The sequence below is a fragment of the Colossoma macropomum genome, unplaced genomic scaffold, assembly GCF_904425465.1.
Source record: "Colossoma macropomum unplaced genomic scaffold, Colossoma_macropomum, whole genome shotgun sequence".
Taxonomy (NCBI): Eukaryota; Metazoa; Chordata; class Actinopteri; order Characiformes; family Serrasalmidae; genus Colossoma; species Colossoma macropomum.
The window spans coordinates 77,679-104,518 of record NW_023494792.1 but is presented as its reverse complement, the minus strand read 5'-3'; the positions used below and the strand labels follow the sequence as shown (position 1 = coordinate 104,518).

Here is a 26,840-nt window from a genome sequence, read left to right as displayed (position 1 = left end):
TTCCTGACACTATAAGGTTTTAGCAATAATACAGTTCTTTATTTATTTAAACTGAAATATTCTATGATGTGTTTTCCTGACTAAATCTATAACATAAGAGACACTCCTTTCTCTCATTTGGTCACTTGCTTGTTTTGGTGTCATAACACTGTCATCACCCCTGCAGAAGGTTGTGTTTCTATCCAAGTAAGTGTTTCTATCCATCTGTCTTGAATAGTCCAGCTAATATCAGTCTGGATTCATGTTTTATTCTTTCTAATTTTAGGTCAGTTAAGACCTTAGTCAGTCCATCACAGTTGATCTGTGCTGTTTATATGATCGTATCTGAGACTAGCAGTCTTAGGCCCAGTCCCATTTCTTATGTTTAACCCTATCCCTTGGAGGCGAGTGTCACGTTGCCCTTTGGAATTGAGTTACAACAGGTAGTGGTTTAAATGTTCCTCTGAAATGGGACCCCCGAATCAAAAAGAGCATCACTTCATTAACAGCTACCAGCGCTGCTCTGTAGGCGACCCTGCCAGTCTGCAGTGACAGCAGAGGAGGGTAAAGTTCAGCTCCTCACTGCTGGGCTTTAGTTACATTTAGGGCATCATATGCCTTCAAAGAGGGGGGCAATTATTTATTATCACCCACCCCTAATTCTTCAGTGATACGAAGCTGAAGTCAGATATTTGCCAGCTTCTTGTTCGAATTTCCCGTTCCACCTTAAATGGAGCAGCAGTTACATCCTGGTGCTTCAGGCATCAGAACTGTTTGGACTATTTAAGTTTGAAGGAGTAATTTAGCTAGCTAGCGAGACATTAGCATGCTATTGGGTTTTTTTATGCTTGTTATGAAAAAAAGGACCATAATACACTGAAACGACATTAAACTAAGATAATACAGTGGTTATCGTAATTTTTAAACAGAGAAAATTCTCATATTTGTGGGTTCCTTTGGTCTCTTTTATAGCCATCTTGGCAGAATATACTTATATATTTACATACTTCACCTTGCATTATGAATTATGTCGACATGGTATGTGATGGTGCTGTAGAAGAACATGTAGAGTGTTTGTTCTGAGGGAAATAATGGGAGTATAAACAGTGTAATCAGTGCAGTGGTGAATGAAGCTCCAGCTGATTCTCCTGTGCTCTTTATCACAGTGTACAGAGAGTAATGGTGCAGCAGGAACATGGCCAGTGAGAAAACCCACAGCAGCGTTCCTGCACGCCTCCCAGTTCCACACTCCAGGATCAGTAGGGGGAGTTTTATTGATCAGTGTGGGAGGGTGGAGCTCCAGGAGGCTGCTGGGAGGGGCTGAGGTGGGCTGTGGCTCCCCCTGCTGGTCAGTCTGTCTGTCAGACTCCATGGTGGATCACTCTGTCTAACAGCACACCAACTGATACTGACCACTGTTTTGATCAGATCCAGTTAGACTCTTGGGAAGTTCTGCACTGTAGGAACACAGAACAACAGTGTAAGTCGTGTAGTGTGAAAGGAGTTGAGAGTGAAAGAGCAGCTTAAAATCAGACTCAAGTAAAAGTGTTGATACTTCAGTGAAATCATGACTGAAGTAGAAGTAAAAGGACAACTTTAGTAAAAAGCATCAGATCTAAAATCTACTGGAGCTCTGAGTTTCTCTATAGAACTCAGTCAGGAAGCTAAATAAATAAATAACAGGACAAGTAATTTGCTGTAGATGACAAATGTTGAGTGTACAGGATGTATGCAAAAGTCTAGATTGTGAGATTAGCACCTCTAAGGGGTTTGTAATGTAATGTTAGCGCCAAACTAATGGTGGTGCAAATATAGATTTTATAGCAGCTCTAACTTAAACACAGTTATTCAAAGCTTATATCAGACATTCTGTTTACATATTTGTACTGTCTATGTTTTAATTTTACAGTGACTTCTTCAGTAAAGATTAACTTAATGTCTGTCTCTGAATATTATTGGAGGAGCCTGAATGTCTATATTTGGAAACAAACAATTGAACTAACATTTCATTTGAAGTATTTAATTTAGTTGAATGAAAACATTAAAATTGTTTGTTATCATGAAAATTATTGTTAGGTTGAAGGGACAAACTATTGATTACACTCTACTCACCTCTGAATATCACCTCCTAATAAAAACTGATGAGTTTGTTGAAGGATTTCTTCAGGGACTCCCTCTTTCTCAGGACTGAGAGAAACATCCATTTCATAATCTGTCCAGATCCTTATAATAAACTTTATAATAAATGAGACTCTAGCTGAACTCTACAGCTAGTTCCAGACCTGTGGAGATCAGGAAATAAATCCCTAAAATCACAAAGCATTTACAGTCTAATGAAAAGAAGAACAAATTCCATCTAAAGTCCTGATTTCCACAGAGTGTGTTATTGTGTGTGTCCATCCTCCCCCTCAGCACCTGCAGTAGAGTCCAGCTGCAGCAGTGCAGTCTCTGTGCAGCTGACTGAGGGAGCTTTTTGTACACCTACTAAACACTGTGGGAACACGTAGCCACTGTGATAACTCTGACAGTAATAATCTCCTGCATCTTCAGTCTGGACATTACTGATGGTCAGAGTGAAGTCAGATCCAGATCCACTGCCACTGAAACGAGCTGGAACACCTGACTGTCTACTGTTAGCAGCATAGATCAGGAGTTTAGGAGCTTCTCCAGGTTTCTGCTGATACCAGGCTAAACCATCCCCATTACTCCAGCGGTACACTGCAGTGCTGGTTCTACAGCTGATGGTAACTGAGTCTCCTGGAGAAACAGTTTTCACTTTAGGAGTCTGAGTCACAGTCACCTGACCACTGGATCCTGAGAAATAAAATTAAAGTAATCTTGAAATACAAAATAAATAGATAAATTGCAGAGAAAATGAAAATAAGTACATACAAAAGACATTCCAGATATCACTGCGCAAAACTTGATAAGTGAGTTACCTTGAGTCCAGAGGGTGAGTGTCCAGATGAAGATGGAGACCAAAGTCATGGTTGCTGTGGGTGAAGTTTGTGGGGCAGCAGCTCTCAGTCATGAAGTGTTAAACTCACAGGACTATAAACACTAGCAGAGCACTGAAGCATGGGCTGATAATGCAAAGTGGAGCCTCTATGGAAATGGACTCACCAAACACCTCTATAATAAACACATATGATTATTTAGATATGATTATAAAGTATTAGCTCAGTTCTGTTAATTCAGTGTCAGACGTTCATTTCTAAAGGTCATAAATAGTTGATGAGTGTAGAAGAGTTCAGGGTAAACAGTGATGAGTGATGGAGGTTTATGTACAATGACTTCACTGAAATGTATCACTGTGGTTCACTTTCAGTGGAGGAACCAAACTCACTGTGAAAAGAGACTTTTATTCTATTTAAACAGGAGATTCATTTAATCATCTCATCATCAGTTACAGATCATGATGATCAGCTTGTCTGAGGTCAGTGAGATTCTCCTGTATGAAGACATTCACAGGTTTTAATGAGAGGTTTGAACTGTTTTTATGACACTTCATCTGATGTTAGTTAGATTATGAGTTAGGAAAGTTCTAGTTGTTCCACTGTGTAAAGAGGAACTAGTAAATGTTCTCCAGTGCTAGAATGCATTAGTGCTGCTGCAGAGTTTCCAGTTCTTTTGAGTTTAGTCTGAGTTCTTTACTGTAATGAATGGTGATGGTCAGTGTTGTTAGAGAGGGAGTTCAGCTGTAGATTCAGTGCAGTGCTGTGTGTTGATCTTGAGGGAGTTTGGCTGAATTAAGCTGAACATCTGGTGAAAGTGCTGCTCTATTCTGGGAGAAAGAGGACGACTCAGGCCTGTTCATGCAAATCTGAGTCTCACCCCACTGCTCTCTCTCTCTCTGTCTGACTGTTTACTGCTTAGAACTGCTTGTTTGTGTTCAGCTGGGTGGGCTGTGGGGGGCTGGTTTCACTTCTTACTTCAGTGCTGCTTCGTAGTCGTAGTGTATCATCCCTCATTAAACTCATCAGGTAACTCTAAAGCCCTTCATGGGTTTAGTCCAGTGTGTTAGACTAAGACTACAAAAGTGTGAGGACTGTAGAGTATTCAGGGCTGGAACTGAGAACTAGTGTGAGGAACCTTTGAGAATAAACTACTGAACTGTCAGGCAGTTAAAGGACTGTGAGAGGAGAGATCCACTGATGCTGCTCCAAAGCCTTTATTTATCCAAGCTGAGAACTTTCCAACACAGCACAGCAGCTCACGGCTCAGAGCTGCACTCATTCATTAGCTTGTGTGGTCTGAAATAAACTAGAGTGAAATAAACACCACAGCAGTTTAAGTAGTCTAGAGAATTAACACATCACCTTCAAGCAGTAATGAAGTCTACACTACTGTTTAAGACTCATCACAGGCTTTAACTACAAGTCCACCAGCACCAAAGTCTCTGTTTAATTTATACAACAGCGCCTCCTTGTGGGTGAAGCGTGTCTCTTTTCACTTATGTGACTACAATCACTAGAAAGGCTGACACTCTGCTTTCACAGTCAACAGACATGGTACATAAACAGGGCACCATCACCAAATAAAGAGAAATTCTCTGTGTTAGAGCTACAGTTGAGTGATGATCCTGTACCAAATCAACATCAGGCTGATCTGTGACCTCATGACACTGTACTACTCCATAAACACTGGTGTTATTTAGATTTCAGTGAACTCACACATTAAATATGTAAGACCAGCATTGCTGACCTGCTTTACTCGGCTGAGGAGGCAGAACTTTGGGAGATGGGAACTGATAAAGACACTAATCTACATTTCTGCATCACTGCTGATAATCAGGGGGCGGAGTCTGGAAATATTACAAAGCTGGTAGAAGACAGTCTTGATAAGTGAGAATATGGGATTTAAAAGTGAGTGAGGAATCAAATGTGACACCATGATTATGAACAGTTTGTGAGGGATTTATCTGAACTCATCAATGTCTAAACTTATTTCAGAGAGGGTGCTGACTGACTGAAATGTATTAGGGGCAGATATCAGAACATCAGTCTCATCTGTTTTGAATGTCATTAAATTAGAGCTCATCCAAATCTTAATATAAGAGATACAGGTAATTAGAAATGGAGATGGCAGATGAGTGGGACCCAGAACAGAACCCTGAGGAACACCTTGAGCAACAGGAGCAGTGGGGGATTTGTGTTGTTGTATAGTGATGAGCAGAGATGTCTATTGACTAGTTATATTTACTCAACAGTTCAATGTACTAAAGTAAAAGCGTGTTTGTGTTCTCCTGACTATTTTCAAATAATAATCATTTCCAGTCAAGTATAGTAATCTACTTTTTACTGAGTTATTCATATTTATTTCAGGTTTTATTTGTTAAATTCCATTATGTTTTCTTGGTGACATTTGTACTGCTTCAGATCCAGTTAGACTCTTTCATCTGATCCAGTTAGACTCTTGGGAAGTTCTGCACTGTAGGAACACAGAACAACAGTGTGAGTCGTGTAGTGTGAAAGGAGTTGAGAGTAAAAGAGCAGCTTAAAATCAGACTCAAGTAAAAGTTTTGATACTTCAGTGAAAAAATGACTGAAGTAGAAGTAAAAGCAAAATTTTAGACACTAATATCAAAGCCCAGAAAAAAAAGATCTAAAAGATATTAGCATATTACAAATGTGAATTCCTATCTATTACCTTTAATAAAATGCTAAAGCTCCAAAGCAAGAGGTGTGAGCAGCAGCAGAACAGTCCGTTAATGCAGAAACCTTTTACATTAATTGGTGAGAAGCTTTAGTTTATCCTATCAACAGCTCTGGCAGTGTTAGTGCTCATAAGGAGTTTATAAAGTTATGTTAGCACCAAGCTAACGGTGGTGCATGTAAATATTTTATGAAACATCTTACTTAAACAGACATTCCAAGCTTATAATAGATATTCTGTCTACATATTTTAACTGTGTTTCAGTTTTACAGTGACTTCTTCAGTAAAGATCTGAACTGAATGTGTCTCTCTTTAATATTATTGGAGGAGCCTGTTATCACTTCTGTTCACTTTTAGTGACGTATTTTTACCTTCCAGACCTACAATGATCATATTTTTTATCATTCCTATAAGGAACTTTGAATATTTGAAAAAAAGTCATTTGTACTTTTAAATAAATTAAATATTAAGTTGTTCATTATCTTGCTATTTTATGAAAGTTTTTGACAGCATCTGACCTACAACAGCAGAAAATACATGAATGTAAGGCATTTATGTTTACAGTCACAAATTATGTGTATAATCATGAAAGTATGTGAAACCTGAATATGTTTTTTTTTTTAACTAGATCTTGGCTGACTGGCTAGACAGACAATAATTCCACTATAAATGTATCTTATTTACTTGTAACTACGTAGTACTCACCTCTAAACATCATCTCCTAATAAAAACTGATGAGTCTGAGTTTGTTGAAGGATTTCTTCAGGGACTCCCTCTTTCTCAGGACTGAGAGAAACATCCATTTCATAATCTGTCCAGATCCTTATAATAAACTTTATAATAAATGAGACTCTAGCTGAACTCTACAGCTAGTTCCAGACCTGTGGAGATCAGGAAATAAATCCCTAAAATCACAAAGCATTTACAGTCTAATGAAAAGAAGAACAAATTCCATCTAAAGTCCTGATTTCCACAGAGTGTGTTATTGTGTGTGTCCATCCTCCCCCTCAGCACCTGCAGTAGAGTCCAGCTGCAGCAGTGCAGTCTCTGTGCAGCTGACTGAGGGAGCTTTTTGTACACCTACTAAACACTGTGGGAACACACCACTACTACTGATACTATGTACACTCTGACAGTAATAATCTCCTGCATCTTCAGTCTGGACATTACTGATGGTCAGAGTGAAGTCAGATCCAGATCCACTGCCACTGAAACGATCTGGAACACCTGACTGTCTACTGTTAGCATTGTAGATCAGGAGTTTAGGAGCTTCTCCAGGTTTCTGCTGATACCAGGCTAAACAATCATGTGACCCACCACAGTAGGGAAAAACAGCGCTGCTGAATTTACAGCTGATGGTAACTGAGTCTCCTGGAGAAACAGTTTTCACTGCAGGAGTCTGAGTCACAGTCACCTGACCACTGGATCCTGATAAAGTAAAAAATAAAATGTAAGTAAACAAATAATAAAAAATTAAATTGTAGGTGAAGTATAAATGAAGTATATAAACATAAAATATAATTTCAAAAGCATTAAATATAGTTCACCAAAATAAATCAGTGAGTTACCGTGAGTCCAGAGGGTCAGTGTCCAGATGAAGATGGAGACCAAAGTCATGGTTGCTGTGGGTGAAGTTTGTGGGGCAGCAGCTCTCAGTCATGAAGTGTTAAACTCACAGGACTATAAACACTAGCAGAGCACTGAAGCATGGGCTGATAATGCAAAGTGGAGCCTCTATGGAAATCATCTTTCTATCAACACTGAGTAAAGATGATCATATTTATCTGATATTGTTTGATCAGACATTTCTGCTCAGTGTGGAATCTGATGTTTAAAGTGCAGCTTTTTATAGAGATGTGGGAAAATGAAATCTCTTCTGATTCCCACCAGAGTTTTCTGAAAGAAGACAGAATGATTTGAGCGTTATATTACATTTCACTCCCCCAGATGATCCTTAAGGCATTAAGTGGAGAGGAAAAATAAGGGGGTCACAGAGGTTTGTGGAGGTCAGTAGTGGAGACTATTGCTGGGAGCTACTTCAGCTCAGCCAGGCTTGTCTAATTCTAGAGAGATTAGAAGTGAAATGTTCCCTTTAATGTCCAGCAGAGGGCGATCTCTTATTGTGCAGTTCTAACTGTCTCTGCCTTTCATTTGAGGTTTTCTGCAGCTACGACTGCCACCCAGTCTGTCTGTATCAGGACTGGAGGACTTTTTGGTGGAGGAAACACAATGAAAACAGTGAGAACCTTTAAACTAATACTTTTGGAAGAACTTTTATTTTTTAAACAATTTTAGAGATTTAAAATTGTATATTTAGTGCTTAGAAGCTTCAGTTTGTTTGTCTGTTGTGTAAATTCAGAAGATCCAAGCGTGTCCTCAGTTTAGATATCTTACTGCTTATAAAATAATCCTTGTTGGGAATAAAAGGCAGAACGTGTGTAGATCTACAGTGTGTAGTTTATTCCATTATTAGATGGTTGTAGAATCCATTAATATTGTATTATAGGTCAGAAATAGTGCGTGTAGAGGCTGAAGAGAGCGGCGTGTTTAGAGCAGGAGGTTTTTGTACAGCCAGTAAACGAGTTTGTATCACTGTGGTACACTTTTGGTGGAGGAACCAAACTGTCAGTTGGACGTAAGTACACTTTTACTCCTTATTCAAAAGGAATCTTTTATTAAAATGATTATGGATCAACAGTCCAGACGTACTTGATGTTCTTCTAAATCAGTTCTGATCCAAATTTGAATGTATTTCATTAGAACTTGGCTGAAGTGTGGCGAGCGTGGAGCTTTAGGCTTTACCACGAGCTCCTGTTTCTGAACTGGATTTCTTTTCTTTAAAATACTAATATTTCCTAAAGGTTTCCTGTGAAGTGTTCAGTAATGACGTTTCTTTAAAAAGATCAGATGTAGAGCTGGATTGTAGTGTCAGTGTTGGGCTCCATTAGAGCAATTCTGTCTCCATCTGGAAGCCACAATGTGGAGGTTATTCTGAGCAGCGTTTTCTGTTCTAAAGCTTTGAAGCCATAGTACATGGAGACTGCAGCTCCATTTATTTATTGATTATTTATTGTTTACATGTTCCATTTCAAATTTCACATCACAGGATGTGCAGAATGTCAGAGTTTTACTGAGTGAAATTCAGTAATATTTTCTAATAAAAATGTAAATGAAGTGCAGCTATGAATGTGACTGTAAATATGAGTTTGTGTGTGAAACGGTTGAGTTTAAGGTTGTAATTAGAGTTTGGTTTTTAATGCATCACTGAACTCAGTTGTGCTCTGTTAGAAATAAGGGAAATGAAACTGTGTGTGTCCTAGGTTTGGCCCCGCCCACCCTCACGGTCCTGCCCCCCTCCAGCGTGGAGCTGCAGCAGGGGAAGGCCACACTGGTGTGTTTGGCCAATAAGGGCTTCCCCTCAGACTGGAGGCTGAGCTGGAAGGTGGACGGGAGCAGCTGGAGCGCGGGGGTTAGCCAGAGCCCCGGGCTTCTGCAGAAGGACGACGGCCTCTACAGCTGGAGCAGCACCCTGACCCTCCAGGGGGACCAGTGGCTAACAGAAGACAGTGACCTGTGAGGCCACCAAGGACTCCCAGACTCCTGTCAGCACAACACTGAGCAGAGAGCAATGCACTGGGCAGTGAGCGTCCACGCGTGTGTTGGAGCTGCTAGAGCTCCTCTTGATCTTCAGTGAGCTCAAACATGGCTCTGCTTAATGCTCTGATCTTCATCTCATCACTTCATCATCACAATAAAGAGTTTCAGTATAAATATCTTCAGTCTTTCACTGTTTATTGTGTTATTTTCTTTTTCCTAAACAGAAACAATAAACATGTAAACAGTTCTTTGATCTGCAACTTACTGAAAATAAGTCTGTTCATTTCTTTTGTAAAAATAAAGCATTTAGATTGGAATAACTGCTGTGATACATTTTTTTTGTTGTGATTTTTGGAGGATTTATTAGAAAACAAATGCATTAAGAGACACAATGATTTATTTTTCAAATAGTCGTAAGACATATTTTCAGTGCTTAAAAGTTTCCATCATTAGAGTATGAATAATTTAATAAATAAACTAATTATATAACAAACAAAATATCACAGATAGATAGATAAATAAATAAATAAATAAATAAATAAATAAAGGAATGTACAACCATTATTTAAAATGTAATTAATTAATAATTCAGGTTTGTATAAATGTAATGTGACTCAGAGACTCTAAAGAACTTCTGAACCCACCAGCAGCTTTCATTATCCTGAATAGTCTAATGTATTACAATGTTTCATAGAAATTCTTTTCAATATTTTATTTTTTTATATTACTTATTATTTTTAACTAATGTACATGCAGTAATAATAAAAGACACATTACATTATCGCAATGTTGAGTATACGTATTTATTTTATTTTTTGTGAGTTGGCAGCTTTATGATGAGTTTATATGTATATATATTTTATACTGAATTGTTCTAGAATTTGTTATATTACAATTATTATTATTATTATTATTATTATTAGTGAAGTCAAGTCAAAGTTTATTTATATAGCACTTTTTACAACAGGTGTTGTTACAAAGCAGCTTTACAGACAAATCCGGGTCTGAGCCCCCATGAGTGTTGCCAGTGGCGACAGTGGCAAGGAAAAAGTCCCTAAGAGCAAGAGGAAGAACACTTGAGAGGAACCAAGACTCAAATGGAGAACCCATCCTCCTCTGGTCGACACCGGATAGGAAACAGCGTTAGAATAAAATATTAGAACACAAAACGGGAAAAACAGGTGGAGCAATGATTACATAGATAGTTTTAGTTTATGCAGCAGTAGCCGCAGCATCATCATCAGGAGCGTCAGTTTATGCAGGTGAGGTTTCACAGCGTTGTACAGCATGAAGCTTAATGGTGGTCAAGCTGGTCCAGAGGGCTGGCGAGCAGTGGCACCCGATCAAGGCAGAAGAAACAACAGCATCAGACGCACAGGATGGGCAGCTGATCAACTCGGCAGAGTAAAGGAAACACACAGAGAGTCAGTTCTGTACAGAGAGACTGACCACAGATTACAGGGTTAACAGAGCAGCAGAGACTCTGGCAGGTCTAGATATTACAGCCTCACTAAAAGGGAGAAATCAGAAGGTAACAGAGTCATGAGGCTCCCTGAGATGTCGGCGCCCCTCCACTCCACTGTCAGCAAATCTGAGTGAGTGAGAGCAGCGGGACGACAGCACCAACACTCCCAGTTTACCGGTTTATTATTATTATTGTTGTTATTATTATTTTTAATTGTTATTTCTATTATTATTATATCATTATTATTATGCAGTATATATTTTAAAAGAGGTGAGCTAATGTTTGAATTAATCTGGATGATAATTAAAAACCTTTAATCAATCTATATATTTAAATCTCTTATCTTCTAATGGAACTATTTGTTTATTATTGGGCTTAGTGTGCCTGTAGAGTAGTGATGGCCTTCATAATATTGGATGTGAGGGCTAAAATATAATAGCTCACACATTCACTCACAACTACAGAAATCAAACACTGAACTGGGCTGTCCAGTAAACCACAGGTCGTACTTAAACGTTTAGTGCTGATGTCAGAACAATCACAGTGTGTTTCACAGCAGCATTACACTTTATCAACTACAGCTGGAGCAGATCATAAGATTTACATTCTAAATCAATACTGAAGGACCAGGGACTTGACTCGAGCTGGTAGGTCACCGGGGCCGTTGACCTTTCAAAGGCTGCACTGTGGTCGAGAGGCTCAGTAGGCGTGGCCATGTGAAGAGGCTCATGGGAGGCATGCAGCCTCTGAAAAATGGACTAAATGTTGTTTAATGTTGAAGTTACTTAGATTAAGTTGTGTCATATCTGTTGTCTGTGTGTTATTATGTTAGTCTGAGGGGTCAGTTAGTGCGGTTGAGTGGCTGCGGATGAGTGGCTACTGTAGAGTGGAAACCTGTGGCTAATGGTGACCTCCCCCTTTGTTTCCGTGAGATGTTACGTGCCTTTTTTTGTTCGTTTTCATTAAAAGAGCTTCCTGAGCAGAATCATGGCGTCCTCTGATTCATCTTCTTCTCCACAGTGCTACAATATATCTTACCTGAATGTCTGATATAAGCAGTTATAAGGTTCAAATGTCTGTTTTATGAGCTTTAAATGTTCATGTACAGCTACTGCACCTCCTAGCCTGATGCTATCATAATACTGTGATTCTATGAGGGCACTAAAATGATCATTACTGCAGTAGAGTAACTCAGATGAATACAGGCTTTTATGAAGTAAATTAATATATTTGTGCGTTAAATATTGCCATGTAATGACCAGCTCACAATGTGACTGTATTTGAATAAGAACCAGTAGTGGGAGTTTTATTGATCAGTGTGGGAGGGTGGAGCTCCAGGGGGCTGCTGGGAGGACCTGAGGTTAGTCTAATTTGATTGTAGCCAAATGAATTTCAGGATCAGGCCGATTTCAGCGTCGTCTGTCCTCATTTTATGTGTAGTGTGAGGGGGAAGCGATGCCCCAATTACTGTCCAAGTGAGCTTGGATTGAGCAGTCGGATGATTGGATGCATTTCTGACATCAGAATTTCTCAGAACTGTTCATCATTATCCTGCAGTTTGAGCAAACCTCACAACAGATTTGTCAAAGTTGCACACAAACTACACACAATCACAACTTCTGCTGTTACACAGGTGAACACATGTAGTCTAACAAAACGGATGTTAAGAAAGTCAACATTTATGGTAATAAATCCATAAATGCCAATGTTGCTCTGTTTGACTGGATGGAACTGCAAAGTATAAACATTAACACTCTTTTAATTATCTTGTTAAAAATTCAATTTAGCAAAGCTGCTTTATCGTGGTTTATCAATGGCCGAATCACAGATGACCCCCTCTTATATAAAGCGTTATGTATGAAATTCTAGAATCTACATCCACACAGTGCTGTATTAGTCCAGTGTGGAATTGTGCCAATATGGCTGAATCCCAACAGTCTAGCATTGTCTGTACATGATGGTCCATTCAAACAGCAGTGTGAGTCGACACCAATGAACAAGATGTCTAACAGTGCACGGTGTATGTCTGGCTTAACAGAACACCAACTGCTACTGTTTTCATCAGATCCAGTTAGACTCTTGGGAAGTTCTGCACTGTAGGAACACAGAACAACAGTGTGAGTCGTGTAGTGTGAAAGGAGTTGAGAGTGAAAGAGCAGCTTAAAATCAGAGTCAAGTAAAAGTGTTGATACTTCAGTGAAATCATGACTGAAGTAGAATTAAATGCTTGATTATGAAAAAAAAAGATCAGATCTAAAATCTACTGAGTTTCTCTAATCATCTGTTTCAGTTATGTTGCTGATCTCATACAGTGTCCATATGAATGACTGTTTCCTGTTGCACCTCAGTGGGAATGATGGTGGACAATTAACAGAGAATTGAAAACTAATACTGAATAAACAGCAACATGTTAAAATGGTCTTGATTTAAAGGTAGTTTCAATCATTTACAGATGTAAAGTTGTTAACATTGCAGTCAGTGGAAACATAACTCACGTTACACGTAACACACGAACCCTGAGTTTTCCCTGTTCAGATAAACACACATTGATGAAGGAAGTATTTACAAAACAAAGTAAATATGTTCCCGTTAGTGATGTCACTGCTCAAACACTGAAAGAACTAAACACTGTCGTGTTACACTGGAAAACAGTAAACAGTTTATTTATGTTTTCTGATGGCTGTACTTGCATCAAATTGTACAGCACAGAGAATATATTTGGAATCTCCTGGTCATCAAAATGGATCCATGCTCACATAGTAACTTCACATAAGACAAATAATGATAAGAAGTTAAATGTATGTAGTGCCTTTCATGAACCCAAGGATGCTTTGCAAAGGGATCATAATGGAACAAAATACATAATCAACAATAAATAAAACATACACAACTCCACGGTTCCCACAGCTAGTGGGGGAGATTTCAGTGACCATGGTATAGAGTCACTTAGCTAACCCGGAAAGAGTCCTTAGCCGCAGGGAAAGTCTCACTCCACAACTACGGTGTGTCACACATGCAGCCGGCCCAAGAAGCCTTGAAGGCCGGAAACGCCCTGAGCTACGAAGAGGCAGCATTTCCCTGCAGTCGAACACACCCAGTCCAGGCAGCCTCATAGCTGCAATGCAGTACCACCCAGGTGGCTAGCCCAGGTAGCCACACACCTGCAATGTAGCATTGCTTAGGTGGCCGGCCTGAGAGGCCTCATAGTTGTGGCATACCGCTGCTCACACAGCTGAACACCACTGGTCCAGGCAGCCCAACAGCTGCAGTGCAGCATCATTCAAGCATTCAGCCCAAGCAGCCACATAGCTGCAATGTAGTGTCGATCAGGTCCCCAGTCCAGGCAGTCTTGTTGCAATCCGTCACTCAAGTCAGTCCAGGCTACATCATAGCTGTGATGTAGCGCTACCCAAACAGCCAGCCCAAGAAGCTTCTGAGCCAAGGTTGGAAAATCACTCTTGACTCTCTATCTCGGTGGAATGATGGCAAACTCCTCAGCCAGCAGGGAAACATCAAAACATACAAACAAACAACACAAGACAAAACAAACAAAAAGTCAATGTAAAGCAGCAGACATATTGCACCAGCATATAATAATGATAATGAAGTACATGCACACAGGTTAAAAATACAAACCTCTGACTCACCTCCGAATATGATCTCCTAATAAAAACTGATGGGTCTGAGTTTGTTGAAGGATTTCTTCAGGGACTCCCTCTTTCTCAGGACTGAGAGAAACATCCATTTCATAATCTGTCCAGATCCTTATAATAAACTTTATAATAAATGAGACTCTAGCTGAACTCTACAGCTAGTTCCAGACCTGTGAAGATCAGGAAATAAATCCCTAAAATCACAAAGCATTTACAGTCTAATGAAAAGAAGAACAAATTCCATCTAAAGTCCTGATTTCCACAGAGTGTGTTATTGTGTGTGTCCATCCTCCCCCTCAGCACCTGCAGTAGAGTCCAGCTGCAGCAGTGCAGTCTCTGTGCAGCTGACTGAGGGAGCTTTTTGTACACCTACTAAACACTGTGGGAACACATCACTACTACTGATCTCATGTAAACTCTGACAGTAATAATCTCCTGCATCTTCAGTCTCGACATTAATGATGGTCAGAGTGAAGTCAGATCCAGATCCACTGCCACTGAAACGAGCTGGAACACCTGACTGTCTCCTGTTAGCAGCATAGATCAGGAGTTTAGGAGCTTCTCCAGGTTTCTGCTGATACCAGTACATATAATCATTCCCAGTGCTATCACGATAAACTGCAGTGCTGGTTCTACAGCTGATGGTAACTGAGTCTCCTGGAGAAACACTTGTCACTGCAGGACTCTGAGTCACAGTTATCTGACCACTGGATCCTGAAAAAAGTATAAAATACATTATACATGAATTTAAAACACAAAAGTAATTTTAAAAGTATAAAGAACATACAATAAAAAGGTATATAAAAGTATAAAATGACAGAAATGAATGTATGAAAAGGTAAATGAGTGAGTTACCTTGAGTCCAGAGGGTCAGTGTCCAGATGAAGATGGGGACCAAAGTCATGGTTGCTGTGGGTGAAGTTTGTGGGGCAGCAGCTCTCAGTCATGAAGTGTTAAACTCACAGGACTATAAACACTAGCAGAGCACTGAAGCATGGGCTGATAATGCAAAGTGGAGCCTCTATGGAAATGGACTCACCAAACACCTCTATAATAAACACATATGATTATTTAGATATGATTATAAAGTATTAGCTCAGTTCTGTTAATTCAGTGTCAGACGTTCATTTCTAAAGGTCATAAATAGTTGATGAGTGTAGAAGAGTTCAGGGTAAACAGTGATGAGTGATGGAGGTTTATGTACAATGACTTCACTGAAATGTATCACTGTGGTTCACTTTCAGTGGAGGAACCAAACTCACTGTGAAAAGAGACTTTTATTCTATTTAAACAGGAGATTCATTTAATCACCTCATTATCAGTTACAGATCATGATGATCAGCTGGTCTGAGGTCAGTGAGATTCTCCTGTATGAAGACATTCACAGGTTTTAATGAGAGGTTTGAACTGTTTTTATGACACTTCATCTGATGTTAGTTAGATTATGAGTTAGGAAAGTTCTAGTTGTTCCACTGTGTAAAGAGGAACCAGTAAATGTTCTCCAGTGCTAGAATGCATTAGTGCTGCTGCAGAGTTTCCAGTTCTTTTGAGTTTAGTCTGAGTTCTTTACTGTAATGAATGGTGATGGTCAGTGTTGTTAGAGAGGGAGTTCAGCTGTAGATTCAGTGCAGTGCTGTGTGTTGATCTTGAGAGAGTTTGGCTGAATTAAGCTGAACATCTGGTGAAAGTGCTGCTCTATTCTGGGAGAAAGAGAACGACTCAGGCCTGTTCATGCAAATCTGAGTTTCACCCCACTGCTCTCTCTCTCTCTGTCTGACTGTTTACTGCTTAAAACTGCTTGTTTGTGTTCAGCTGGGTGGGCTGTGGGGGGCTGGTTTCACTTCTTACTTTAGTGCTGCTTCGTAGTCGTAGTGTATCATCCCTCATTAAACTCATCAGGTAATTCTAAAGCCCTTCATGGGTTTAGTCCAGTGTGTTAGACTAAGACTACAAAAGTATGAGGACTGTAGAGTATTCAGGGCTGGAACTGAGAACCAGTGTGAGGAACCTTTGAGAATAAACTACTGAACTGTCAGGCAGTTAAAGGACTGTGAGAGGAGAGATCCACTGATGCTGCTCCAAAGCCTTTATTTATCCAAGCTGAGAACTTTCCAACACAGCACAGCAGCTCACGGCTCAGAGCTGCACTCATTCATTAGCTTGTGTGGTCTGAAATAAACTAGAGTGAAATAAACACCACAGCAGTTTAAGTAGTTTAGAGAATTAACACATCACCTTCAAGCAGTAATGAAGTCTACACTACTGTTTAAGACTCAGCACAGGCTTTAACTACAAGTCCACCATCACCAAAGTCTCTGTTTAACTCATACAACAGCGCCTCCTTGTGGGTGAAGCGGGTCACTTTTCACTTACGTGACTACAATCACTAGAAAGGCTGACACTCTGCTTTCACAGAGAACAGACATGGTACATAAACAGGGCACCATCACCAAATAAAGAGAAATTCTCTGTGTTAGAGCTACAGTTGAGTGATAATCCTGTACCAAAACAACATCAGGCTGATCTGTGACCTCATGACCCTGTACTACTCCATAAACACTGGTGTTATTTAGATTTCAGTGAACTCACACATTAAATATGTAAGACCAGCATTGCTGACCTGCTTTACTCGGCTGAGGAGGCAGAACTTTGCCTCAGATGTTTCATTTGAGACAGACGTCCTCCATTTCTGAATGTCCATCTAGGAGAATTAGAGCGTAAGATAACAGTGAGCTCTGCTGCTGTTATTAGCAACTAAAGTGAAGCAGCAGTTTGAACTGAAGTTACACGATTAAATACATGTTGATTGATCTTTTTATGGACAGCTACATTTTCTTCACCAGCTCTTGAGTTAATGTGTCCTAAATGTCCTAATCTTGCTTTGGTTATGGATCTCTGTGTTCTGGACTTCTGGATCTCCAGCTTGGATCATTCTGACTCTGTCCCCTCATGATCTCCAACGCCTGCTGGTTCACTGAATAAAATGGTGTCTTTGCGATTTAAATTATCTTAAATCTGGTCAACATGACTAATATTTCTAACATTGACATGGTTGTATGAATATTAAGATCATTTAACTTATTTCTAGACATTTTTAACACTTCCTATGAATCCTGTATTCACAATGAACTACGAATGCATTTATAATACATTATATGGCATATGCAATACCTTTTAATGACTGGCATAAACATGTAAAATCACTCATAAGTAGTTATATCTACATACATGACACTTTATACAGTAAAAGTGTGTGACTTTATAAAGGTTTCATAACGCAGTATAATGTCCATTTATAAAACACTGTACATACTAATGTTGTAATGCACCGTAACAAAGGTTTGATCTTACAAGTCATAATGCATTATACCATACAGCTTTGATTTCTCAAATTAAGTATTTATAAAAGTACATAACACACAATAGAGCACTATGCCAGGTCATTACAGGCTTTTAGTGAAGTGTGTCTTTAAATGTCTTTTTAAATATAAACGAAAATTCACTGTGATATATAATGTCTTATATAGCATTATAAGTGCTCTTTACTGGCTTTAAGTGAAGAGGCATAATCACATCCAACACATTCACAAACATGGCACACAGCTTAGTACAACCCCATTTTCATAAATGTTGGGGCGCTGTGAAAAATGTCAATAAAAACAAAATGCAATGAGTGCACAGTTCAAAAGCCAGTGGTCATGATGGTGTAGGGGGGCATTAGTGCACATGACATGGATGACTGGCACATCTGTGAAGGCACCATTAATGCTGAATGATATATACATGATTTGGCACAACATGCTGCCATCCAGACGACGTCTTTTTCAGAGAAGGCCTTGATTATTTCAGCAAGACGATGTTAAACCACATTCTGCATGCATTACAGCAGCATTGCTCCGTATTAAAAGAGTCCAGGTGCTAAACTGGCCTGCCTGCAGTCCAGACCTGTCACTACTGAAAACATTTGGAGGGTTATGAAATGAAAAAATATGACAAAGGAGACCCTGAACTGATGATCAGCTGAAATCGTATGTTAAGCAAAAATGGGAAAACATTTCACTTTCTAAACTACAGCAGTGTCTCCTCAGTTCCCAAACCCTTACAGAGTGCTGATAAAGAAGAGGTGATGAAACACAGTGGTAAACAGGCCCTCCGTCCCAACATTTTTGGAGCATGTTGTTGGCATCAAATTCAATATGGGCCTTTTTTTTAAAAAAAAAAATCAAATCATTGAATTTTGTTTTTATAAACATTTACAACTTTTTTTTAAATGAAGTTGTATTTTGAATTTCAATAATGTGTAATTAATTATGCAGAAACAAACAAAAAAATGGTTACTATGCTAATACTGTTCATACGCTATCCCAGGTGGTCGCTGAGGTGTTGCTAGGCAGTTGCTATGCTATCACTAATTATTAGTTATTATTATTATTAGTAGTAGTAGTAATAATAATAAATATCATTATTTATAGAGCACTTTTATACTAATGGCAGCTCAAAGTGCTTTAAGAACAGGTGATGTTTTACAGTAATAAACAACACAATGACAGATCAAGTTACAAACTCAGACCAAAGAGAGAGAGAATTTTAGTTGAACGCTGATTTAAAGAGATACGTTTTAAATGTATCTTAAATGTGTGAACTGAGCTTGACTGTCTAATAACAGGTGAACTGAGCTCCACAGCTCAGAAGCAGAATAACTGAAAGAGTCTCTCCATGTTTTCTGTGTTTTACTGAAGGTGTTTGCAGGTCAGTATCTGCAGATCTAAGATCATAAACAGACGTTTTTAATTGTGTTTTAATGTTAATTCTGGAAGGACTGGCTCCAGGGCTGCGGCGCTCCTGGCAACGTCCTACTCCTGGGCAGAGGCTTCATAAGGGCAGAGAAGGAGACACACATTGCTGTGTCTCTGTCCCAGTCTGAGTCAACAGAAGCAGCCGGTAATTTGGGTAAGAGGGCTGAGAGTTTTGAGCTTCCCTCACTGCTCGACTCGCTCTAGCCTTGTTTTGAGGTTCTCTTCTCTGTTCTTTGTCTCTGAGAAGAAAAACAGATCATGAAGGAACCTCCTTCCTTCTGTTCAGTTTATTTGGTACTTTAGTTACTAAGTTCTCTCTCTGCTTCTGAGAAAGTCAGTTTCCCCTGCCGTCCTCTGTTTGCTCTTCCCCTTGAACCAAAATGGGTGGGTTTAAAATTCAGACATGTTTCCCACCTATATAAGGTACCTGTATCTCATCCCGATAAGGTGCGTTTCTTTCAGCTCTCTTCACTGTGGCTTCACTGGTGCAGCAGTGGAGCACTTGCGGAGTTCATGATCTCCAGCTTCATCACTTGTTCATTTTTCTTTTTTTGAGTTGAGCTCATCCTTCCTGCTGTACCTTAGCTCTTTTGGCTGTAACTCAGATGGTCTGGGTTCACATCCTCTGTCTGGAGAGCTGCCCCACGTTTCAAATTCACTACAGACTCAGGTTAACGTTACTACTTTCCCCTGAAAAGCTGTTTTAGACTCTCTAATTATCCTAATTATTCTTTTAACACTGGCAGTATTTTCTTATAAGAACACTCTGCAGATTCTGGTTTGAATTTTCTCGTTCCACCTTAAATGTACAGTAGATGTTCAGCCTGAGGCGTTATATTAACTGCATTAGCTGTCTATGTATGGGCTGTGTTAAACTAAATCTGTGGCCTGATAAACTCGCTAGCAGATTAAACAGATAAACTAGCAGCCTAACGTTACACACATTACCAAACTGCACTTCATACTGATGACACTCATCTGTCTACCCTTTCTATTCTTTCATTCATCCCTCCATCCTCCCATAGGAACCCACTCATTTTATAACTCAAATAATTTTCAATATGTAGCCAACCAACTCGATGGTCTAAATATCTGACCCCAAGCACCAAACTGCATTTCCTATTGACAGCACTCATCTGTCTACTACTTTTATCCTTTCATTCATCCCTCCATCCTCCCTTAGAAACCATTGATTTTATAACTCATATAATTTTAATACTCAGCCAACAAATTTGGTAAAAAGACTCAACAGCTGGCCTCAAGCTGCAAACTGTGTTTTATACCCTGATGATCCTCGTTTGTCTCTCACTTCTACCTTTTCTAATCCCTCCATCCTCCAATTGAAATCAATTTAGATTAAAACTCTTTCAATGCTTATTTAACAAACTTGAAATAAATATTCTATTCTGATATAAATTCCATATCTACACTTCATAATGAAAGCTGTTCTGATTGTTCTGGTCTCATGCTGTTACAGTGGGCTTTGACAGGCCAACTCAAACTTTACTTTCTAGCTATTAATGATGTTTAAAGGAGTCAGCTGTCCCGTTTCCCCAGGTTCTGCTGCTTCTCTCTACTCCTCCTGCTCCTCTCCTCTCCTCTATTCCTCTGCATTCTTCCAAGGAAGGAGAGGAGCAGGAGGAGGGGAAGGTGAGGACAGGAGGAGTAGCAAAGGTTTCTGGACGCAGTCGGAGAGAAGAACACAGCAGGGCAGGAACCTTACAGTCTGTAAATGTACTGTATTGACTTGTTCTGCATGTATATGTAGTTCATAATCCACCCAGAGACACACTTGCAGCTATTTCTGGATGGTAACAAGATCAAGATATGGAAGAAAATGTGGTCACCAAGCCTGTTGTTGGAGAATGACCTTCCCAGAGACTTCCTGTTATAACTATTAACAGTATATACAAAATTACACATACACACACACACACACACACACACGTGTGTGTAAATACAGAATACTATAAATACAATATATACAGTATGTTATGTACGGTTAGAATAAGCAGTTAGGTTGGGATTATGGGATTTATTTGAAAAAAAAATCAAAGTCTAGATTGTGAGATTAACACTAAGGGGTTTGCAATGTAATGTTAGCCCCAAGCTAACGGTGGTGAACATGAAGATTTTATTGCAGATTTAAACAAAGATGTTCAAAGCTTATAACAATCAGTTTATGTTTTTACTGTTTGTTTTACAGTGACTTTTTCAGTAAAGATCTAAACTTTACCCTGAATGTCTTCATGTGGCAACTGAACTGGTTTTACTTAAATAAATATTTGAATGAGTAAATGTCTTGTTAAAAGTATTTATCTTGGATGAATAAACAGTTAAACCATTTGTTACCATGTGAAGTGTGTTTAGGTTAAACAGACAAACTGCCTTTTTACAGTCTACTCACCTCTGAATATGATCTCCTAATAAAAACTGATCAGTCTGAGTTTGTTGAAGGATTTCTTCAGGGACTCCCTCTTTCTCAGGACTGAGAGAAACATCCATTTCATAATCTGTCCAGATCCTTATAATAAACTTTATAATAAATGAGACTCTAGCTGAACTCTACAGCTAGTTCCAGACCTGTGGAGATCAGGAAATAAATCCCTAAAATCACAAAGCATTTACAGTCTAATGAAAAGAAGAACAAATTCCATCTAAAGTCCTGATTTCCACAGAGTGTGTTATTGTGTGTGTCCATCCTCCCCCTCAGCACCTGCAGTAGAGTCCAGCTGCAGCAGTGCAGTCTCTGTGCAGCTGACTGAGGGAGCTTTTTGTACACCTACTAAACACTGTGGGAACACACTACCACTACTGTAATAACTTAGACAGTAATAATCTCCTGCATCTTCAGTCTGGACATTACTGATGGTCAGAGTGAAGTCAGATCCAGATCCACTGCCAGTGAAACGATCTGGAACACCTGACTGTCTCCTGCTAGCGTAGTAGATCAGGAGTTTAGGAGCTTCTCCAGGTTTCTGCTGATACCATGAAAGAGAGCTTGATGCAGTGCCTGTTCTACAGCTGATGGTAACTGAGCCTCCTGGAGAAACAGTTTTCACTGCAGGAGTCTGAGTTACAGTCATCTGACCACTGGATCCTGAAAAAATAAAATAAAATGTACAATAAGTGGAATACATATATAGAGCATAACATAAACCTGCAGAAAATAATTTACACAAAAGTCAATGAGTGAGTTACCTTGCGTCCAGAGGGTGAGTGTCCAGATGAAGATGGAGACCAAAGTCATGGTTGCTGTGGGTGAAGTTTGTGGGGCAGCAGCTCTCAGTCATGAAGTGTTAAACTCACAGGACTATAAACACTAGCAGAGCACTGAAGCATGGGCTGATAATGCAAAGTGGAGCCTCTATGGAAATGAAGAAAAACTCCTCTCTGAACTGACATGATAAAAAAGAAAGATATTGTAAATAAAAGACAAATATTAGAGAAGATTCAGTTTCAGATGAGACTTTTAAATAAAAATAGCACTATATAAAATGTGAGGCTGAGGAACTAAACTCTTTGTGAAAAGTAACTTTTCTTCTTCCAAAGCTACAAAAACTGTACTGATTATTTCCACATCCAGTTATATTGAATAATCTCAGATAAAGTGAATAATGAATAATAATATTATTAATCACTGATCAGTTTAGACTCTTTATAATTCTACAGAAAACTCTTAAGAATTGGACTCATTTTTAATGTGGAGGTTAATCTGAGCTGAGTTTGTGTGATTAAGCAAATACAGTGTTTTACTGTGCGAGTCTGTTTCAAACACAACCAGAGGAGCATTCTAGAAAACAGTCATCAGCACCTGATCCAGGAGTGCACAGCTCTGCTCCTGGTGGGCCGGTGTCCAGCACAGTTGGCCGGTGTCCAGGACTAGAGCTGTGTAAACCTGATCTAGTTGAACAAATGATCAGCATTAGTGACTCTCAGACTCCTCCAGTCCACAGTAGCAGTGAGTTGTTAGACTTTTTCAGTGAAGAATTCATTTCCATAGTTCTGAACAAGCTTTATGGCTTAATGCTCTCTAGATTGACCACATGAGCTCTTGACTCAGTACCGTATAGGTCACTGCTAGGATTATTACTACTGACTGGACAACCTTTACTAAATATAATTAACCCCTTAAACACCCAGGAGCTGCTGGCAGGTCGAATACATACATATTTATATATTCATACGACTGAAGAGTCGCTCAGTTTGCAGTGTTCTCCATGTAAGTTCTCAATAATAAGTCTTAAGATGTAATAAGTCTGGGATTTTAAGGGTTAATAAACCACACCTTGGTCCCTCTCATCTCTAATTATTGTCCTATATTCAATATTCATTTTCTGTCTCAGATTTTGGAGAAAGCTGTTGATCAGCAGCTCTGTTTGTTTTTAAAGCTGGTATAACAAGCATGAATGATTTAGATCCAGTTTTCAGAAACATCATAATACACAGTCAGTGCTGTCTAAAGGGCTCAGTGACTTACTGGTTGATCAGATCATGAAAACGTCTTTTGCTGCTGTTGGGTTTGACTGCAGTGTTTGATATTATCATTCAGGCTGAAGTGTTTTTGCTGGGCTGATTGAAATAAGGAGCAGATTTTATCCTCAGTGTTGAAGCTTTTACTGTGCAGTTAAAAGCTACAGTCCAAGATCTCATAACGCTGGATGATGATTCATCATTTCAGTCAGATATAAATATAATTTACAGAACAAAGTAAGACATGATAATCCTACCAGATGCTGAGAAATGAATGAATGATTCCAGATTAAACTGAATCTCTAAATAAACTCCATCATGGTCAGAATGTGGCAGCCTGTGTTCTTACCAGGAGCAGAAGATCTGATCATATTAGCCTTATTGAATTTACACATTCAGTAGAAACTCATGATCACTCAACTGGCTTTAATATCCATTTATTAAATATCATTTCTAGGACAAAATAACCACCAGTGTTTAGTGTTGGTGTTTAGTATTGATGATTTAGATGTAAAATACTTTGAGATGTTGCTAATACAATACTACTACTACTATACTACTATAATAATAAATAATATAATAATAATAATAATAACAACAACAACAACAACAACATTCTTTAATTATACAAATTACTATCACTAATGGTTGGTATGTTTCTGCTCTCCAGACAGACCCTCCGTGTCCCTGCTCCCCCCCTCCTCTCTGCAGCTGTCTGAGGGATCCGCCTCGCTGCTCTGCCTGCTGTCTGGCTACTCTCCACAGGGGGCGCAGGTGAGCTGGAGAGTGGACAGCTCAGAGGTGAAGGAGGGTGTTCTGACCAGCGTAGAAGAAGAGAAGAACAGCCAATACAGCCGCAGCAGCACCCTGACCCTCAGCAAAGCACTCTGGGAAAAGGGGGAGGAGTTTGTCTGTACGGTCTCCCACGACAACGTGGACCAGCGAGCCTCGTTCCTAAAGAGCCACTGTGAAGGCTAGCAGCTCCAAGATAGAGCTGACCATAGAGCTGCTTTCACATGCAGCTCCAATAGAGTTTAAACTCTACACAGTGCTGATATTTCTGTCTGTACTCTGTTCAGTGTCCTGTTGCTGTAGCTGTGCTTTTGCTGAGCTGAAATAAAGCTTCATTTTGGACATTGTGAGTTCTTTACTGTAATGAATGGTGATGGTCAGTGTTGTTAGAGAGGGAGTTCAGCTGTAGATTCAGTGCAGTGCTGTGTGTTGATCTTGAGGGAGTTTGGCTGAATTAAGCTGAACATCTGGTGAAAGTGCTGCTCTATTCTGGGAGAAAGAGGACGACTCAGGCCTGTTCATGCAAATCTGAGTCTCACCCCACTGCTCTCTCTCTCTCTGTCTGACTGTTTACTGCTTAAAACTGCTGGTTTGTGTTCAGCTGGGTGGGCTGTGGGGGGCTGGTTTCACTTCTTACTTTAGTGCTGCTGATAACTGTGGGTGTGTTGTGGTCACGGTGTATCAAACCTCCTTCCCCAGATAGCAAAAATCAGAAATTTTTTGCTGCATACAAAGCCTGAATCTCATCGGCCCAGACTCGGTTTGAATCTAGGCCCAATTCTGGCCCAAACGCTCAGCTCACATCCAGGCCGAGTACCATGTGCTGTGGTATTCAACAATCCCCTGGAGAACCCCTGCTCTGCACATTTGAGTGTTTTCCCTGCTCTAACTCACCCACTTCAACAAAGGAAAGTTTTGTTAATGAGATGACTAGCTGTGATCCGGTGTGTAGAGAGTAGGGAAAACACTACACTATATAATTTATATATGACACTATATAAAATTACATTTTAAGGAATTTGTGTACTTAAAGCTTAAAACATGTAAAAGTCACATGTCTAATCAATAATCATCACACACCACATGAAATTACATGCCTGTTTGCCTTGTGTAACCAACAACCATGACAAGAACATAAGCTTTTCAAAACATTACAATTTATTACATTTCTTTGGGAAAAGCACGTGAACAGACATCGGCTTCTTAATTACGCTCCTTTTTTATTATTAATTATGCTCCTAGCAACCCACAGCACTTATTTTGTCTACTCCCTCCTCACCCCACCTGATCCAGCTCATGACGATCAGGACTTGATCATCAGTTAATGAGCAGGATCAGGTTTGGGGTAGAAAACAGGTGAAACTGCAAGTGGTTGCCAGGAGCATAATTAGACACTTAACATTAACATTTAGAAAAAAAAATCCATTTCTGATACTCACTTTGTAGAAAATGTAGAAAATATCCCTACTTGGCATCAACTAGCAGGCCTCCCTGCAGCACTGGAAATAGGCAGTCTTTTAGCCCCTGCTTTTTCAAATTTTTTGTTCATTGAATGGTGCAGCAGTTACATTCTGGTGGCTAAATGCACCCAAATGTTACTGCAGCGCCATTTGATATGCCTAACATCAGCCTTAAGTTTATCAACGACTACCAGACTGATAAACCAGAAAACCTAGCCACACTTTCAGTTAAACACTCTCATCAGGTCATATATAAAGATATAGTAAGCAACACCAGGGTATATATTGCTCTGCTTTACCCCTTCTGCTAATGTAAGAATAGCTACTCTTGGGCCCCATTCTTCAGAATAAGCCCTTTTTGCTGGGTGTGCTGCTGGCCCTGACCTGATGGGATGCCTGACAGCTGAAAGTCTATAAAAAAGAAAATACAATCAGGTCAAATGCATTTTCAGAATCATTTTGCCACAGATTGAGCGCAGTAGGCAAGAATATCTAATTGCAAAGAGGAGAGGCATTAGTTCCTTTTGTACATCTGAATTTTGCCCTCTTTCTAGCTTGGACTTCTCTTTAATAATGCAAATTCAAGAGCATTATTAGACAGTGAAAATGCATATAAGGTAAATTACATTTTAATTATCATTTTGACACCAATCATCTGAAGCATAACTATGCAACTCCAGAAATACATTTTAATTTAAATAAAGCTACTCATAAAGCATCTAAATTTTTATATAAATGAAATGTCAGTACTAGTGTACCAAATGACAAGTTAAAATAGCTGAATTGAATGTGAATTGCATATATGCGTGGCAAATTTAAATGCAAACATACAAATGAATTGCCATTTTTGTCCTGATCAGCACAGACATATTCAGTTTGAGTAGCAGCAGATAACACTGAGAAACTCAGTCTGCTGCTTAGACCTATATCTTTAGCTGACATGCTTTTAATATTAACTGATTTATTTAAA

General features: G+C 39.4%; 1 pseudogene and 2 gene segments (V, D, J or C); 2 read left to right on the top strand and 1 right to left on the bottom strand.

Annotated features, from left to right (window-relative positions):
• Positions 1-5,054: 5,054 nt before the first annotated feature.
• LOC118812686 lies at positions 5,055-10,022 on the top strand (annotated as a pseudogene).
• An 11,405-nt stretch (positions 10,023-21,427) lies between these two features.
• Positions 21,428-22,543, bottom strand: LOC118812815. The segment is given in 2 exon segments: positions 21,428-22,245; positions 22,347-22,543. Coding segments are annotated over 2 exon segments (465 nt in total).
• A 517-nt stretch (positions 22,544-23,060) lies between these two features.
• On the top strand, positions 23,061-25,059 carry LOC118812685. The segment is given in 2 exon segments: positions 23,061-23,106; positions 24,289-25,059. Coding segments are annotated over 2 exon segments (354 nt in total).
• Positions 25,060-26,840: the final 1,781 nt, after the last annotated feature.